Source organism: Temnothorax nylanderi, unplaced genomic scaffold (assembly GCF_030848795.1).
Source record: "Temnothorax nylanderi isolate EJ_2023f unplaced genomic scaffold, tnyl_v1.0 TNYL_tig0373_pilon, whole genome shotgun sequence".
Classification (NCBI taxonomy): domain Eukaryota; kingdom Metazoa; phylum Arthropoda; class Insecta; order Hymenoptera; family Formicidae; genus Temnothorax; species Temnothorax nylanderi.
The window spans coordinates 7,548-26,725 of record NW_027249435.1 but is presented as its reverse complement, the minus strand read 5'-3'; the positions used below and the strand labels follow the sequence as shown (position 1 = coordinate 26,725).

At 31.0% G+C, this 19,178-nt stretch overlaps 1 protein-coding gene across 1 annotated transcript; it reads right to left on the bottom strand.

The window, feature by feature from the left end:
* Positions 1-12,963: 12,963 nt before the first annotated feature.
* Positions 12,964-17,523, bottom strand: LOC139781899 (leukotriene A-4 hydrolase-like). Its single transcript, XM_071720785.1, has 10 exons — positions 17,179-17,523; positions 16,662-16,774; positions 16,431-16,591; positions 16,219-16,330; positions 16,078-16,146; positions 15,573-15,855; positions 15,143-15,435; positions 14,752-14,991; positions 14,378-14,658; positions 12,964-14,310 (listed from the first exon to the last, which is right to left on the bottom strand). The coding sequence occupies exons 1-10, from the start codon at positions 17,219-17,221 to the stop codon at positions 14,061-14,063; spliced, it is 1,845 nt and encodes a 614-aa protein (XP_071576886.1). The 5' UTR covers positions 17,222-17,523; the 3' UTR covers positions 12,964-14,060.
* Between the last annotated feature and the right edge of the window lie 1,655 nt (positions 17,524-19,178).

Here is a 19,178-nt window from a genome sequence, read left to right as displayed (position 1 = left end):
AACGGATTGAACGAAAGACATTACAATAATATGTATGGAAGGTATATCGTATAGTTTATTAACACGGCTAACAAGGGAACGTTTGGAACTCAACGGTCTTTCACCGATTTCGATGGGCTTCAGATATGTTGTAGAGTAGCAAAAAATAACAGACAGGTATCTTTTTTATTGGCTTTGAAGCATGTTTAAGAGTTGAAATAATTCCTCAAAAGAAATTCCATATATTTAATTACGAGTGAATATCTCTGAAACGGTGAGATATATGAATAAATGTTTTAGACATAAAAGTTACGGTATTAGTGATCTCTGTAATCTGTATTTACAATAATTTTTTTAATATCATATTTTTTTACATACCCTTTTTAATGTTATTTTTGCAAAAATGTAACATTTAAAGAAATTTAAATACACGATTATCATATTTTTTTCATACCCCTACACTTCAATGTTATTTTTGCAAAAATGTAACATTTAAAAAAATATGAATACATGATTATCATATTTTTTTTTACATACCCCTACTCTTCATTGTTGCAAAAATATATAATAAACAAATCTATAAGTATACGATTACGAAGATCACTTAATGCAGTAACTGTCCAACCTTTTTCATATAATATCTCACGGTTTCGGAGATTTTTGCTTGTTATCAAATATATGAAATTTTTTTCGAGGGGTTGCTTTAATCCCTAAATATGCTTTGTAACCGATAAAACACATGTCTGTTATTTTTTGCTATTTTATAGTGTATCCAAATCCAAAGCTAATTCAAAATCAGTGAAGGACAGTATCAAATGTTTCCTGTAAGTCCCTGGACGTGATCTCTGCCATTACGTCAAAGAAATTCGGATTTGGATGTCGTACGGTTAAGTGTGGTGCGCGTGTGATGACAGTCATGGTATCTGGGATATGCCAATATCTTGACAAAAACATCCATGTGCCAGTAACAGCAGCGAATAATATTTTTGTACAATTAGAGAGCTTCGATGAACTTCGATGAACCTGAAGAGAGATAAGGTCCGTATACTCGTCAGACTTCAATTAGGCAAATGAAATCTTCTATTTCGTACTTCATGAATATCCCCCTAACGGTTAATATGTATAAATGTATGACCCACGACTGTTTACTCATGGGGCCCAGATAGGGCACAGTCCTCTAAATATCTTATAACTATCCAACAGGAATTGTCATGCATCACTGTGAATCAAGTTGCCGTCTATCGTTGAGTCTGTAAATAAAACAAACGATTTCTTAAATTCCATTGAACTTAAGTTTAACAAAACTCCATTGAATTCCAACCAGAATTGTATTTCAAGTCTGACGATTTGTCGGCACGCAGTTTACTATGGTTGGAATAATATTTGTCTATTAAAAATAATAAAACACGAACATCCTGTTACGGCTTTCCTTCCCCTATTCTTTATACTGAATTTTAATCCGCGGAGCCATTTGAATATTATTTTATATAATAGTTATTAACGACTTACCTATTAAAGAATAAAATTAGCTTAATTATATTAACAAAATAATTAAGACGTCAGGTGTAGAATTCTGTCTAATTCTTTTTGGGTTTCATATAACATTTTTTCCTTATTTTTCATATACGTTTCGATCACTACTGGACGCATTTCTGTCCATTCGTACAAAGATTGAAATATAACACATGCACAATTTGGAAAACAGAATTTAATGGCAAATTTCAAAGCTGATTCAACTTTCTCAGCCCATCGAACTTTAACACATAATAGCAGCCAAATAAACCTGCGAAATACGTGCGTCTTACGTTAAGCAATTGTGAATCAAACTGAATGAAGATATGCATATTTACCGTATTTCAACGTTTCGTATATTGAAAGCGAAGCCAGGTATAATTGATTCTAGTTCTTCCTTGGTCAAGTGCGTATTAAGAGTATGTTGAAAGTTTAAGAATATTATTCTTTGAACGTCACAAAACTCGCTTAATTGAAAATTTCTGTTATTGACTATATCAATGTTTTCAGGTTCCCACTCTGCTGCTAAACGGAAACACTGTACTTCCAATATGGACACTCTCGGCACGATAAGTGAAGGTGTGATATTAAAGAACCACGAGTACCATTTAACACGATCTAATATCTGAGAAGAACATAGGAATCTTTATTATTTCTATATTTCTAATGCTAAACGTGTGACTACTGATGAAACTCTAGATTATTTATATTGGTATAAAAAGTGTGTTACCCTCTTTTTGTGAGGAAAATATCGATACAAGCAATTTATCCAATCTGTAGTGTTGATACTTCTGTACGTAAAGCGTCGAAAAAAATATTTAAGAAACTTTTCAAATACTACAGGTCCTCCTAATATACTCTCCAGATGATCCAATAGCACACATCCCCATTCGTAAGGCACACATTTAGTGGCTTTGTGAGGTGACATACCCGTCAAATTGGGTATTAAGCATTTTACCAAGCCTGCATTTTCGAATTTATCGACCTGTAATATAATTTTAGAAAATAGTATAAATAAAATTAATTATGTATGTATTTATTTTGTATAAAATATAAAATGTTGTCAACTGGTAACATTATTTGTTACTTCATTTCTATTGCCTAAGTTAATATCTTACCATACTACTTAGGTTCTTTAATCCTTCTCTTTGAAAAAATTTATACAAATCTTCATAATTCGAATACATTGTGCATCTAATTTTTCTGCAAATAAAAATGCTGAAACTCTTATTTAACCACAAATGTTGATAATTTGAACATGTGACTAAATTTCCTGCCCAGCTCTGTGAGATGTTCCGAGCAAGAGAACTTATATAAGAAATATCTCCGCCAAGTAGAGTCGGCGAAATAAATGTCACGCATGGGCATTCTATTTCGAAATGGGCGATACTTGGTGGAAGCACGCATATATCGTATTTATCTAGAGATACAATTTTAAATAGAATAAAGGAAATAATTATAAGAATAAACAAAAGAAAGAAATTAATTATTCACAAAGGTAAAATTTATTATATGTATAAATTTAAATAAACTAATAGCAAAAAATCTAATCAATATTTTACCCCACAAATAAGGCCCACACAAATTTTCGGCAGCCATCAGCATCAATTGGGCTGGACGGCGAAGTTTAAGTATATTTCTCGCAAATCTTAAACTTCTTTCGGTAAATATCAAATTCCTTTCGGCAAATATATTGATTCTTGCATCAAGTTTGATTGTTAGTAGTGAGCCTACAGCAATAATCACCGCATAAGACGGTACAGGTTTCTTTTGATGAAATTCATATACGGCTAACTCCGGACCCTCGTTTATTTTTTGCAAAAGTGCGGACATCAGAACGCTGAAATTCTTTTGTACAGAAATCTAAAAAATGAAATATACGTATATTGAAAATATGCATTTTATTTTAGTTTAACTGAAGCAATTTGTAAGAAAATATAGGCATTTATATTATATAAATAAAAATATTTTCTTTCTATTAACGCGTTCCAGTCTTCCGCATATTTTTATTACTTTTATTAATAATATTAACAATAATCAATTGAATGTCATTGTTTTCTTGTAAATAAATAAATGCGGAATACAACACTCCTTGTGTTTAAATTCTTACCTTAGCATAGTACTTAAATTTGACAGATGGAGTGTCCTGGCAAGGAAACCATGATCGAGCGTAAATTAGCTGGAAAATACAGACTTTTATATAATCTATATTTATGTGGAAAAATATCTTTATTTAGCCGGTTTACCTTGTTGTTAGACAGTAGAAAGGGATGTCTACCATCGGCAGTTTGCTCAGGTGTTAGCCAATATAGTGCAGGAGAGGCTGGACTTGTTTCATATTCAATTTGAATATTACATCTGAAAGTATCGTATTGTGGGTATATTAGTCATTTCTTACATGAATAATTTTTAATATAATTGTATTTTTCTAAAAAATATCTTATATTTACATAGAGTTATATGTAGTATCAACAGTTTGTGGTAACTGTACACAAAATGAACTTCCAAGAGCATGACTATTTCGAACATGATAATTTAAAGGTGTCCCATCGGTGTCTGTGACATGTGATACAACAAGTCCGAGGTTATCTAAAATCTAATTATTCGATGTTACATATTAATAACCAGTCAAATCTTTTGCTCGGTATAAAAAAATTACCTATATCTACTCACTATTTCATTAGTTGAAGGTTTTCTTTCTATCGTCAAAATTGCTTTTCCTTTGAGAACTTTTTGATTAAAATCCACAATCAATTCCAAATCGGTATAGATTACTGTTGCCAACTCTTATAATTAGAAAAATAGAAATAAATAATATAAGTAAAAAGTAATGATATATTAATGTAATGAGTAAATACATAATAATAAATTACGTATTGTAATGAAGAACATTATTGTAATTGCTTACGATGTTATTTGTAAAAGGCAAACAATTTCCAGACTCTTATATACTAAATGCAATATATTTCGTGCACTTAAAAAGATGCATAGTATATTGTCAGTTAATTAATATTGTCAGAGTAATTCAATTTTAAATACTATACATTACTATAGAACTAAGTAGCAGTTTTGATTTCAAATGTATATGAATTCCGCAACTTATTTTATTGCATTTTCATTAAGAAAAAAGTAAATAAGTAAATTTAAAGTATTTTTATTATACTTACGTCTAGCTAATTAAGTAATTAAATAAAATACCTGGTATCGCAAAAGAGTGTGGATCTTCAGTAGATCTTGAAATATCCATTTTAAGACAGTCACGTTGTAGCCTTTTCAAATAACTTACAATAAATGCGACAACAGATGTTTATGTCTAAACTGGCCGCACAAAGGCACAGTATTGCTTTTAACTTTTATCACTTTCTTCTGTTTGGTAACATATTTTGTTTATTAGAACGTCAAAGTGACTGTGACTTTTCGCTTATAAACATATATCCAATAACTAGGGAAGTTTAGTAAATCAAACTGTCATATAGGGGAGACCGGGGCACCATGAGCCACAAAAATTCAAACTTTGAAAAGTACTTTTAAATATAAGATTTTTTGTCTTTTTTTTTTAAATAATTAAAGCACTATGTATATTTTAAAATTTATTTAGCGTATTTGGCAAATATTGATTAGTTTTTGCGAAAAAAATTAAAACACATTTTTTGAGAAATGACACAAAGTGCCCCAAACCCGGGTCTGTCACTAAAGCACTATATGAGTCACACACAAAAACTAGGTTTATTTATTCAAGAAATAACGAAAAGTTATAAAAATTGAAAAGAAATTTTATTTTATATGTTTTCTTATGACACTGTTCAGGATTGGGCAGGACAAACAAAGATATCAGAACCCACTACTAAAATATCATTTTTTAAATAGAAAAACTAACTTCTGATAATGTTTTCTTCAATCAAAAATAACATATATCATTAGCCTATCTATCTATCATCAACCTTGGTGGCGTGTGTGACTCATGGTGCCGCAGCATCGGGTGTCCCATGGTCCCCCGAATGTACTTAATATAGAAAACGGTAAAATGTAAAAAAAAAAAATGATACATGATTATCTGTAGTGTAGTAAAATGACAAAAGATGCTAGAAAGTTACACCTAATTTTTAGTACGTGTATATTTTACTACAAAAACAATATTAAAACATTTCTAAATAATTAAAAAGTTATTTACGCATCACGAAAACCATTTATGTCACGTGCGTCTCGAGACTACGGACTTTGATGACTGCCACCTAGATACGATTCGAAGTATGGGCAACGAAATAACTGTCACATGATACTAGTTGAATCAACCTAAACATTCTCGATTACCCTAAACAGTCAATGACCCATTGTACCCCGTAGCTCATGGTGCCCCGGTCTCCCCTACTGCTGGACTGATTTACTATAATTGAATTTACATTTTAAGTTCCTAAAGAGAAATATTTATAATTTTTACTAGTAATTTTTGTTCATAAAGCATATAATACCATAAAACCATTATTTTTTCTATCGGAATGTTAGTAGTTAATTAATTGAATGTACTAATCGAGTTAATAATTATATTCTTAAAAGGCTCTAATGATTAAAAATCAATCGTATAAAAGAGGGCATAAACCGTAACAAGGTCTTCGTGTTAAGTTCTTTAATCAATAAAAATTTACATACGTTTCGGCCAATATCTGGCCATCCTCAGTGTAGAAAATGAAATTAACGGAACAACTAACGCATTATTACCGCATTACAAGTGTAAACGCAAAGCACGCAATCCTTCTAAACATTTCTGTCACAATCTAAGTTATATAATTAACGGACAATTAACGCATTATAAAGGTCGCGAGGCACGTAGTCCTTCTAACATATAATGTAACTAACACAAGACACGCTATCTGTCTACATTTACTTAATAATCATACCTATCGAATCCATTGAAACTGAATGTGTTACGCTGTGCTACAGAACGCCATATGTATCAGCAGTACCAGATCGAGTCGCCCGACTAATTGCAATGTACTTTTGATCTATATCCACTTGTCTGACAGAAAAACACAACTAAAAGATTAACCTTGAACATTTGTAATCAATAAATTTTTAACCCTTTCTGCAATAATTTTTAATCGAACATATTCTCAACTTCTCAATCAAATATTGTACCCGCAATATGTACTGCATTCTGTGGACTCTATTTGACACTTCAAGCTCAGAATTTTAACTTAATCGGCGAGTTATAATTGAAGGACCAAAAAAAAATAAAAACGCAATACTCGATATATTCTAATTGAAATACGCGTAAAGAATTAATAATTGCACGTTTAAATTAAATATTTTGTAATTTCCGTCTATATTTCGCGTTTAATAAAAGTGCCGCGTACAAATTCGATTTGTAAAATAAACATCGCGATATCATTATGAATAGTTAATTAATTAATTAATTAATTAATTGAGCCGACTTGCCAAATCGTAATTGTGTGCTTATTGCTTGCACTGATCGTGTTCCAATTATCTACGAAACGAGGAGTGGCGTGCTGCCTGCCGGCACCATTGCGGTAAGAATTAATATCCTAAATAAAAATATCATAACAAATAAGCATGGAAATGAAAACTTTATCGTCGTAAACCGTTAGGAAACATTGTTCTTTTAATGCGTTCACAGATGACAATTAGCAACGCCGTAATGTTAATAAATATTTTAAGAATATGGGAAATATAATGACCAAATATATACCAAATGGGAAATATAATAAAGAATAACTTAAGTGATACGCATTCGGCAACTCTTTCCTATTTACGTATATCTACGATTCGACCTTTTTATCAAGAGCCAATATTTTAATTGAAGTAGTCAATTGTAAGGAAAATAAAATTTAAAAGTTTATGCTGATATATTTATGTTTAATACAATTAATTACATTACCAAGATTAAGTAGGATAGTATTCTCTGTATATAAAAAATACATTTTTTATTTTTACAAATTTATATATCTTTTAACGATCCAACAGAAGCTATCGTCATGCGAACTGAGCTCCCTTCACTTCAAAGCCTGATTCTGTAATTACAGACAAAATAAACAACTTCTTAAATTCCAACAAAATTATCTTATAAAAAATGCATGATAGAAATTTATATATATCCACTGTATTGTTAACGTTTTAAGCATTTTTTTCTAATTATAAAGAATATATTAATTTACATTAGGTACAGTTACTAATGACTTACCTAGACTAATGACTAAAATTAAGTTAATTCTTAACGAGATAAATATCAATTTATGTGCAGAGTTCTGTCTAATTTTTTCTGGGTTTCATACAACATCTTTCCTTTATTGCAATTATCTGTTTCGTTCGCTTGTTCACGCATTTCTTCCCATTCGTACAAATGTTTAAATATAGGATATGCAGTATTCGGCGAACAAAATTTAATAGCAAAGTTCAAAGCTGATTCAGCTTTCTCAGCCCATCGAACTTTAATGCACAATAGCAGGAAAAGAGACCTGCGTACGTAATACATCCGCTTTACACAATTATAAATCAATCTGAATATATGTATGCACATTTACCGTATTTGTCCATTGTCAAGATCGAAAGAATAAAAATTTGAAATTAATTTCAGTTTCTTGTCGGTCAGATCCGTATGAAATGTATCTAGATAGTATAATAAAAATACTTTCTGAATGTTACTAAGGTGCCTTTGATCTATTATGATAGAAGGTATATCAGAAGCTTCGTTGCACTTTAACCATTCTTGAACTAAGCTGAGAAGATTTGTTTCCCATGTGGTTATATGTGCCGTGGTAGGTGAAGTAGGGACATTGTAGAACCACCGGTCCCATACACAACCATCTAATATCTGAAAACTGACATTAAAGTCATTATTTTTAATTGTTAAGAATATGAATACTAGTGAAACTGTAGTTTATATGTATAAAAAGAGTGTTACCTTCTTTTTGTTAGGAAAATATTGATACAAGTGGTCCTTCCAGTTCTTAGTATTTATACATTTGTAAGCAAATTCTTCAAAATCAGTCTGAGACGAGCGTTGCCTAGTAGACAGCGCACTGGTCTATTGAACCGAAGTCCCGGGTTCGATTCCCGGCAGAGCCAAAAATTATATTCGCTCGTTCTCCTCTCGGAAGGCAATGGCAAACCACCGAGAGTATGTCTTGCCAAGAACGCTACTCTAAAAAATTATAGCCGTTCGGAATCGGCGTTAAACTGTAGATTCCATATACAATGTGTATAATCTACGTGCGCAACACATGTATATGAAGAGAATCCACCACGCTCGGACACGAGTAATAGGACTGAAGATGATAAGGCAAATTCAGAAAAATAAGGTTTAAGAAATGGATCGAATGAGGGTCCTCCTAAATATATGTTCTCTAGATGGTTCAATAGCACACATCCCCGTCCTTCCACGAACGAAGATGTGTGCTATTGAACCATCTAGAGAATATATTTTGTTTTCGGCAAATACATTGGTCCTATCATTAATTTTTCTTTTTTTGTAGAGAGCCCACAGCAATAATCACCCCATAAGATGGTATAGGCGTGTATTGTCGGAATTCATATTTGTATAGCTCCGGATCCTCCCGGTTTACATTATGCGACAGTGCGGACATTAGAACTGTGAAATTCTTTGGTACCGTAATCTAGAAATAAAATATACGTCAATAAAAATTTAACAAATATTATATATTAGTATAATTAAAACTGTTTATAAAGTCGAAATAGAGGAATTTATGCTTAGAAACATTTAATTTTTTTTCCACTGAAGCATTCTTTTTTTCGCAAATTTTCATTACTTTTATTAATAATATTAAGGTGATGCTGGAGCCGTCTGTATAACCGACAAAATTACCATTTTCTATGTTATCGACTATATCTGTCCTTGTATAGACAAAGATATAGACAAGGATAGCACGCTATACATTGCACGCACACATACGCACGATACACATCGACATCATACTTTTATATTACGCTTCCAAATCTTGATTTGGGGGGTTTATCGATGTTTTTATTGTTGTGCAATTCAGGGGAACTTGTTTTCGCGTTCGTACCAATGGTATATCTCTTATATGAAATACATCTTGTGACGAGCTGACAGCTCGCCGCAACTCGAGACGCCATATTGGGATAAAAGTAGATAAGGAAATCTGTACTTCCGTAATTTTTTCTCGTTTTCTATATAAAATCGGAGTTCCCCTGAATCATTAATGTATGTACTGCAATTCTGGAGAAGGATTTTTAATTCTGTCAAATTAATACGACGCTACGTGCCGACAAAAAATGCCGGTAAAACAGACGGCTCCAGCATCACCTTAATAATTATCAATTGAATGTCATTGTTTTTTTTTGTAAATAAATAAATGTGAAATGCGTACAAATACTCCCTGTGTTTAAATTCTTACCTTAGCAAAGTACTTAAATTTGACAGATGGGGTGTCCTGGCAAGGAAACCATGCTGTAGCGTAAATTAGCTAAAAAAATTGAAACTTTTATATAATCTACGTTTATGTAGACAAAATATCCTTATCTAACCGGTTTACCTTGTTGTTAGACAGTAAGATGGGATGTTTACTATCGGCTGTTTGCTCACGTGTTAGCCAATATAATGCAGGAGAGGTTGGACTTGTTTTATATGCAATTTGAATTTTACATCTAAAAGTGTAGTATTGTGGATAGTCAATTCTTACATGAATAATTTTTAATAAATATATTTCACTAAAAATATCTTATATTTACTCAGAATTAGAAGTAATATCAGCTTGTGGTAACTGTATAGAAAATGGACTTCCAAGAGCTTCACTATTTCCAACATGATAATTTAATGGTGTCCCATTAAAGCTTGTGACGTTTGATATAAGAAGTCCGAGATTATCTAATATCTAATTATTCGATATCACACATTAATAAACCAGTCAAATCTTTTACTCGGTATAAAAAAAATTATCTACTCACTATTTCACTACTTGAAAGTCTTCTTTTTATTATCAAAATCGCTTTTCCTTTTTTTGATTAAAATCCACAATCAATTCCAAATCGGTATAGATCACTCTTGCCAATTCTTATAATTAGAAATATAGAAATAAATAATATAAGTAAAAAGTACGTAATGATATATAAATGTAATGAGTATAAGTACATAATAATATATATTATATATTATTGTGATAAAAATCATTATTATAATTGCGTATGATGTTATTTGTAAAATGCAAACAATTTTCAGACTTTTATACTAAATACAATGTATTTCGTGCATTTAAAAAGATGCATAGTATATTGTCGGTTAATTAATATTGTCAGAGAATAATCTAATTTTGAAAACTATAAATTACTAGGGAGCAAGGATATGTGCAGCAGTTTTGTTTTTCAAACTTCTTTGTGTAGCCTTTTCCGCAAGTATTTCTTACTTTGTTATATTATTTTTAAGAAAAAATAAGCAAATATATTTAAAGTACCTATTTTATAATTGCTTACGTAGCTAATTAAGTTATTAAATAAAATACCTGGCTTCGCAAAAGTGGATCTTCGGTGGATCTTAAAATATCAATTTTAGGAGAGTCACGTTGTAGCCTTTTCAAATGATTTGCGATAAATGCGACAACAGATTTTTATGTCTATGTGAGGCATGCTCTCTCGAACAAGATTGAACAATAAAAAGTTATAAAATGCTCTTGCATAATGCATAGCCAACGATTAATAAATTCTTGTATATCTCAGCAACCACCACAGATATAAACATCATTCAAAAACGACATAAAATATTGTAATTAGCGCTAATGTAATTGCAATATTATTAATAATATCTACATCTCACATTAGGGAAAAAGGTGTGATAGCGTAAAAGACGCTGCTTTGGAAGCAGGTCACTCCCTATTATACTTAAAATAAATCTTTAAAAATCAGTTAGCGAAAGCACCAAAATATTTACGATAGATATTGCCGTGGACGCCGCGGCGCGCGCCGGCATTCCTGATTCCTGGACTCGGTGATCTAGGTAAAGGTCAAGAATCTAGGTCAATGTACACAGCTCTTGACAAAAGTAAGTCAAGGCCATGTGTCGCTAGCTTGGCGCGAGAGTCTTCCTTATCGTTTATCGCAAATATCTGGGCAATCACCGAAGATATAAAGATGATTCAAAAAGGACTGTTTAGTTTATACTCTGCGCTATTGGAATATCTCGATGTTGTTACTAACAATTACGTCCTTCCGTTTATTTAACATGATAAAGCGCGCGCGTGCCGTAAAGTTCGGGCGCCAAATGATTTCTGACTTTTATAAAACGCTTATATCTCGGCAACCGTAAACGATAGAAATATGATTTAAAAAAGACTTTGTACTTCGTACTTTGCCCTATTGGTATTACTCAATTGTATTACTTGCAATTATATATGTACTTTCGTTTATTAAAGCAATAAAGGGCGAGCTGGCCAAAGGAATCGCGCGCCTCGCTGTTCATCATTTTTATTAAACGTTTATATATATCTCGGCAATCATAAAAGACAGAAAGATGATTCAAAAAGCACTTTTTAAATCGTGCTCTACTCTATTAGAATTGCTCACTTTTATTATTGGCAATTATTTATTTCCGTTTATGAAGACGAAAAAACGCACAAAATCTTAAGGATTCGGGCGTCAAGCGATCTTTTATTTTCATTAAACGCTTATATCTTGGCAACAGCAAACGATAGAAAGGCGATTCAACAAGCACTCGTTAGTTTGAAATCTGCCCTATTGGAATTAGTCATTATTAATACTGGCAATTTTACAGTTTCGATTACTAAGACGAGAAAGAGGGCAAGATCTTAACGAGACGTGCGCAGAGCGACTTTTTATTTTCAATAAACACTTATGATATATATTTTGGCAATCATAAATGATATATAGAAAAATGATAGAAAAACATTACAAAATGGTTTTAGCCTTTTTTCTCGTTTATAATGTTTTTTTCTTTTTTAAGCTGATTTCATGGATTTTTGTTAAGTATTTTTGTTGCGCGCCGACTTCGGAACTATATCAAAATCCGAGTCATTTTTTGCTAAAATTATATGGACTAAATATGTTCTCGTCAAGATATAAGGTAAATTTATATTATTTGTTCCCTGTCATCAAAATCACCAATGTACTACTTAATATTGTCAATTTATATAGTGTCGATCGTGAAACTACATGCTTTTTATCGTTAATACGGTTAATTTAACGGCAGTCGTCAAAGTATATATAGATTGAACGGTATAATATAACTTTTCGGGACATTGTCATAGATATGCCTTGAAACGACTACGCAAGAGGAAAGTCTTGAATATTTTTAATTGTTACTGTTACACTATTAACCTTTATTTTAACATATCTATGCAGAATAGCTAAAGGAATAGAATTACATATATGAACAATTATACGGTTCTACTTATAGAAGAGATACTGATGACATATTGTATCATATAAAAAAATTACACAAAAAATTCCAATACATTTATATTCCTTTAATTTTTCTCTTGAATATTTGTTTGTAATAAATTTCGAACAGTAGTTACTAAAATATAAATTGTATGTATATATAGGAGAGAATATAATATAATTGTTACGTTATAGAACAAGCCTACAGCTGGTTTACACTTTTCACCCGACCTTACCTACTGCCGTCCTCACTCCTCGCGTTTCCTGGCATTTAGGCTGTTTAAGAAAACGTAAGACGCTTGAGTTCAGGGATGGTATTACACTGAGAAAAAAATTGGTTGTACAGACTAAATTTGTATACACTGAGGGAAAAATTTTGTTGAATCAACAAAACAATTTTGCTTGGCAACATACAATCTTCCGGTTTTATTAAATCAACAAAAATTTTTTTGAAAAAATAATTATTTCTCTCAGTGTAGTTGTTGATCCAATGCGGTTGATTCAACAATTACTAAATTTCACTAAAAAGTGTATAATCCTTTTATAGTTCACTCATGTCATCCATCACAAATTTTTAATCAAGAATTAGTTAATTCAACTAATGTTTAGTTAAATCAACTAATGTTTGAACGTATATTACTAAATATTTTAGTTGGATGAAACACATTTTGCAACACAGTTGTTCAACAAATTTTTTTTCTCTATGTAGCTATAAATAGCGCTCGCACGCGTTGGTGTGTGTGTGTAAAATAGAATATATATTACATATTACATAATTATACATATATTATAACTTATATTTTAATTACATAAATATATATGTATACATATTATGTGTATGTAATATGTTATATTATATTATATAATTATATTTGTATTTTATATACATACATAATTATATAATAACAACTATGGCCAGTGAACAGAGCGCACACTCGCCAAAGTCCTACACAGGGATTCTTTTATGGCTCCATGAACAACGTATAATATGCTACGAAACGAGAGGAGTAAAGTTAACAATAAGCAATATCGGCCGAAAGGTGCAAATCGGCCGCAAACCTGTGTGTCATAAAATATTAACAACGTATAATTACATTGTATTAATCAGGACAAACTTATTTGAACTTTTTCTTGATTTGACATATCATCTTCCGTCAGTTAATATATAGAGGACATTTGTTGCATAATCATATTTCATCATCCAATTTAACCTTAAGAATGGATTTCAATTCTTTTATGGTTTCGGGAAGCATTTTAGAACGTCTTTTATCATCCATAAACCATGAGATGGTCAAGAAACGAGTTATTGTCCATTCGTACATATCGCGGAATATTGGGCAGGCATATTTTGGCATACAATATTCGCAGGCAAACTTTAAAGCGGGCATTTGCACCTTTAACCACTTACTTTTGATACACAAGCGCAGCCAGAGAAACCTGCGAGATACGTTAGGATATGTTAAGCAATTGCGAAACAATCTGAATATAGAAAAGCATAATTTACCTTATTTCACAATTCTCGTTATCCTGAAACGCACGTTCAAGTATTTCTAATTTTTGGAACGGCCGCAGTACCGTAGGCGATGCCAGCAAGTAGGTTAAAAATTCTATTTTAATAAGATCACTATGACTGCGTAAATGAGGAACTAAAAGAAACCACTTTTCACTTGCTTGTTCCGCGATCCACCTTTCCGCTTCGAGGTGACAATCAATTTCCTTTATGGAATGGGGAAATGGTATTCCTCGTTCATAAAACCATCTATTCCAATGTACAGAATTTAACACCTAGCAACAGAATAGAAATTATTATTCGTTGCTCAATAAATTAAAATTAATAACTCTTCTTTATTTGCAATATTTGCATAGAAAACATGTTACCTTAATTTCACCAGAAAAGTAACTATACAGGCATTTCTTAAAATGATCAGTTGTTTGAACTACAGACTCGCAACTTTTTAAATAATATTGAAGAAATTCTTTGAAAATTCCGGGTCCACCTAATATACGTTGTAAGTGATCCAAAAGCAAATATCCTTTTTCGTACGGGACATTTTTGATGACATCCTTGGGCAAGTCACCCGTCAAATTAGGTACTAAAGGGACGTCATGTAAATTTACCTGTAATTGTAATGCACTTATAGAAAAAAATAGTATAGTAGAAATGTAGAAATGTATATGAGTATGCGGGCGCACGTATGAAGTGGAAAATAATATTATCAATCAATGTATTTCTTTTTTTGATTCTATCTAAGCAAAATTAATAATTTACCATATTTATCAGATTGTTCATGCCTTTCTTTTCTAGAAATTCTTGCATTTCTATATTGAAATATTTTATAAAATCCCTATAAATGAATGTACTTAAACTTTTAATCAACCACAAGTGTTGGAAATTTGCAATTGCAACTAGTCTTCCCATCCAGCTCTCAAGGATGTTTTGAACAATTGTATTGATCATAGAAAAATCGCCGCTAAGTAAATTTGACGACACAAGTGTCATGAGAGGACATTGCATATCGAACTCCGGCATATTTGGTGGAAGCACACATACATTAAGTTGACCTACAATTTTATAAATACATTAATAATGAGATAATAATAAAAGGAACAAGATCTACAATTCTACATAAAATAAAATTTTATATAAAATAAAAATTCTTATACATATAAATTGAAACGACAAATTGGATTGATATTACCCAAGGAACCATACAGCTTTTCTTCGACGAGAAACAGCATGTCCGTAATTTTATTAAGAGCCATTTCACTCTGCTGAATATATTTCTTCTCAGTCCACAAGTTGTATACTGTATTATGACGTCGTATTTTTTTCTTTTCTAGTGAACCTACTATAATAGATATCGCATATGGTATTATGTTTGCCATTGGAGTAAATCTGTACTTAAGTTCGTTTCCCATATCAAATACTTCTTTTCTATGCCCAGCCATGATAACGTTGAAACCCAGTTTTGGTACAGAAATCTAAAACATATAAAGTAAACATCAATAAAAATTGAATAGGAAAACCGTTCTGTAAATTGTCAAAGCAGTAAATATAAAAAGCATAAAATTACAATTTTAATTCTATATTCTCATACTTTCTATTACCCTCCTTAATAATATCAATATCAATCAATCCAATATCACTGTGCTTACACACACAAATAAATAAAAAATAAATACTAACGATGTTTAAAGCCTTACCTCCGAAACGAATGAAATTTCGTGTGATGGTATATCCTGGCAGGGAAATATAGCTCTGGCATAGGTAAACTGAAAACGTTTGATTTCAAGTACAATATACGTTAATACATAGTTAGAAGAAATTTATTATTTTCAATTCACCTTGCTGTTGGATATTAAGAGAGGATGTGTACCATCGGAAGTTTGATCAGGTTTTAGCCAATACAATGCAGGAGAATTTGGACTTGTTTCATATTCAATCTGTATTTTATATCTAAAAATACGATATTGACGTACATATATATACATATATTTAATATTTAGACCGATAACTTCAAAAATCCATATATTTGACAAAAATATTGTATACTTACATATTATTCATTCTTTTTGTACCATCTTTATTAAATATCGGTAACTTAATTGTAAATTTACTGCCAAACTTGTTACAATGATGTCCAATTTCATATACGAATTTTGTTTCAGTATTAAGCTCCGTAACGCTTGATATTTTAAGTACGTAGGTATCTAAAACCTAATTGGTTGATATTATATATCAATAATATAATAAAATATACCTAAATTAAACGTTAAAGTTCACTTACTACTTCATCGCACATTGTATTTTTGTTTACTGTTATTATGGCCTTGCCTCTTAGAACGTTATGCTTAAAATCCACGAATAATTCCAAGCGAGTATGAGTTACAACAGTGAGCTCTAATAAATATCAGTTTATAGAAATTAAAATATATTCAAATATTTAACTATGCTATATATAAATATAATAATTATAAGTACGTTACAAGAAATAATACATTTTAATTAAACATATAATATTAGAACCGGTTGTAGGATGGTTTTTAGTAGAAAAACTGCAAGTTTGTTAAAATATGCTTGTCATATAAAGAAACTTGCTACAGTGAAACAATGACATAATTTAAAATATTGTGGATTATTTAAAAACCAGGAGATACGAGCGACAGAGTCGCTTTTCAAACATGCTGATAAATTTTTAATTAGCCGATATCCGTATTTTATTTTCTTGAGAAAATATAACGTAAATAAATGTAAAAATGTTTAATATTGTACTTACGTAACTATTAATTAAGTAATTAACATACCTGGTCTCGCATAAGAATGCGGATTTTCAGGTGACAGAGCCATTTGAAAATTTGTGTAAACTTCTCCAAATGAGTATCGGCAATACAACTTAATACCATCAAATTTGTTTCAAGAACACAGCTTATTGCTCGCTCTTCTTCCTCTGTATCTGACATCCTACTACCTTATTTCCTACTGTAGTCTATCTCCCACTTACGTATCATCCAGTGTTTATAAACAACATATATTAGTTTGCTTATTAGGGTATTCAAAGCGTCGCAACTTTCATGTTGCGCATAAACGGTTAAATACGTTAAATTAATTAAAACCCGCACACAATAAGGATTTTACGTTTCAATTAAGAGGCGTGCAATTTACACTGTTCTTATATAACAATATACTATAATATATCAATGCATAATTAACGATATTGTATATAATATTAACAATATTAAAAAACGCAAATTAAATATAGGTACATATTTTTCAGGTTTTTTCTATAAATACATGCAAATTTGAATAAATATATAGATATGTATTATTTTTAGCATTATAATTTTAATTATATCGTATCTATTTACCGTAAATTTTGATAAACAATTTATAATCATATATGAATATATACGTTTTAATTTTCAGTGTTTTAATTGTTATTTTTCTGTATTAATAGATTTAAACAAATTTTATACTTTAAATCTTATTGATTAATCGGATTAATGTATCAAGAGGATGAATAAATCAGTTTATTGATTTTACGCACGAGGATCTGCGTCTGACCTGGATAGCCCTGTCTTTTCCTATTTAAATCTTATTGTCACATAACACATATTTTGGTACGCATAGATAATAGATAAGGAAATAAAATTATATAAGAGAAATTATTCGATTTTATTATTATAGTTCCTTTTATACTAGAGTATAGGTGACATTAATATTTTAGACAAAATGCGAAGAATTTTTCTATTAAATATTTTTTCCTTATGACGAATAAAGTTGTTGTAGGTAACGATTACTAAAATGTGACATAAATTGTATATGAAAATATAACATAATTGCTACTTTTTATAAAAATGTAATTTTTCAATCGCTACATAATTATATTGTGTCAACGCTCGTTCGAATTTTATTTATTCTTGGTTTCATATATCCAGATAGCAGAATTATGATAAAATGACGGTTAATGACGTTTAATAGATCAAACTAGGCGTCACTATGTAATCTTTTAACATCACTCTGTGTCATTTATGTAGCGTTATATTATTATACATGTATTAATTGTTATGTAATTGTCTCGAATTAATAAATTTAGGTAAAGGACACAAAGCAATTTTTTCTCGATTTTTAGGAACATCTTACAGTGTTATGCGAGAACCAACACTGGCAAATCCAAATGTGCTATTTTAGCTGAAGCTCTTTTTATCGTTTTAAATCACGTCATTTAACACGATTGAACGAACGTATTAACTTTTAATTAATACTATTAAACGTGTTAAATGACGTAATTTAACACAAAGAAACATGTAAAAAGAGCTTCAGTTTAATAACGTTTATGCGTGTAAAAATAACACACTTGGATTTACGGTGAAGTATGTAATCGCCATGTCACACAAATTTGTCCGTACAAATCTCCCAATATTGGACTAACAAACCTTTGCGAATAATATTCGCAGGCAAAGCATATATGTTTAAACTTATCGACTTTTAATTTACAAACGCAGCCGAATGAATCTGCGAGACATATGAGCGTTACATTGTTCATTATCGAATCAATCATACGCTGAAGATAAGCGTATTTACCGTATTTTAAAATGCTGCTTAAATGGATATTTATAACATAGTGGTATACATAACTTTTTGAGCAATAGAACCCCCGTAGATTACGCAAGCGTGCAGTCAGTCGTCTATCGATCTTTTCATCGTTTATCGTTCTGAGTGATCGATATAGCAGTCAGTCGTTTTCAGCCTGTCGGTAGTAATAGTTGTTAGTCGCATACGCACTAATTCTGTATTGTAATCGTAT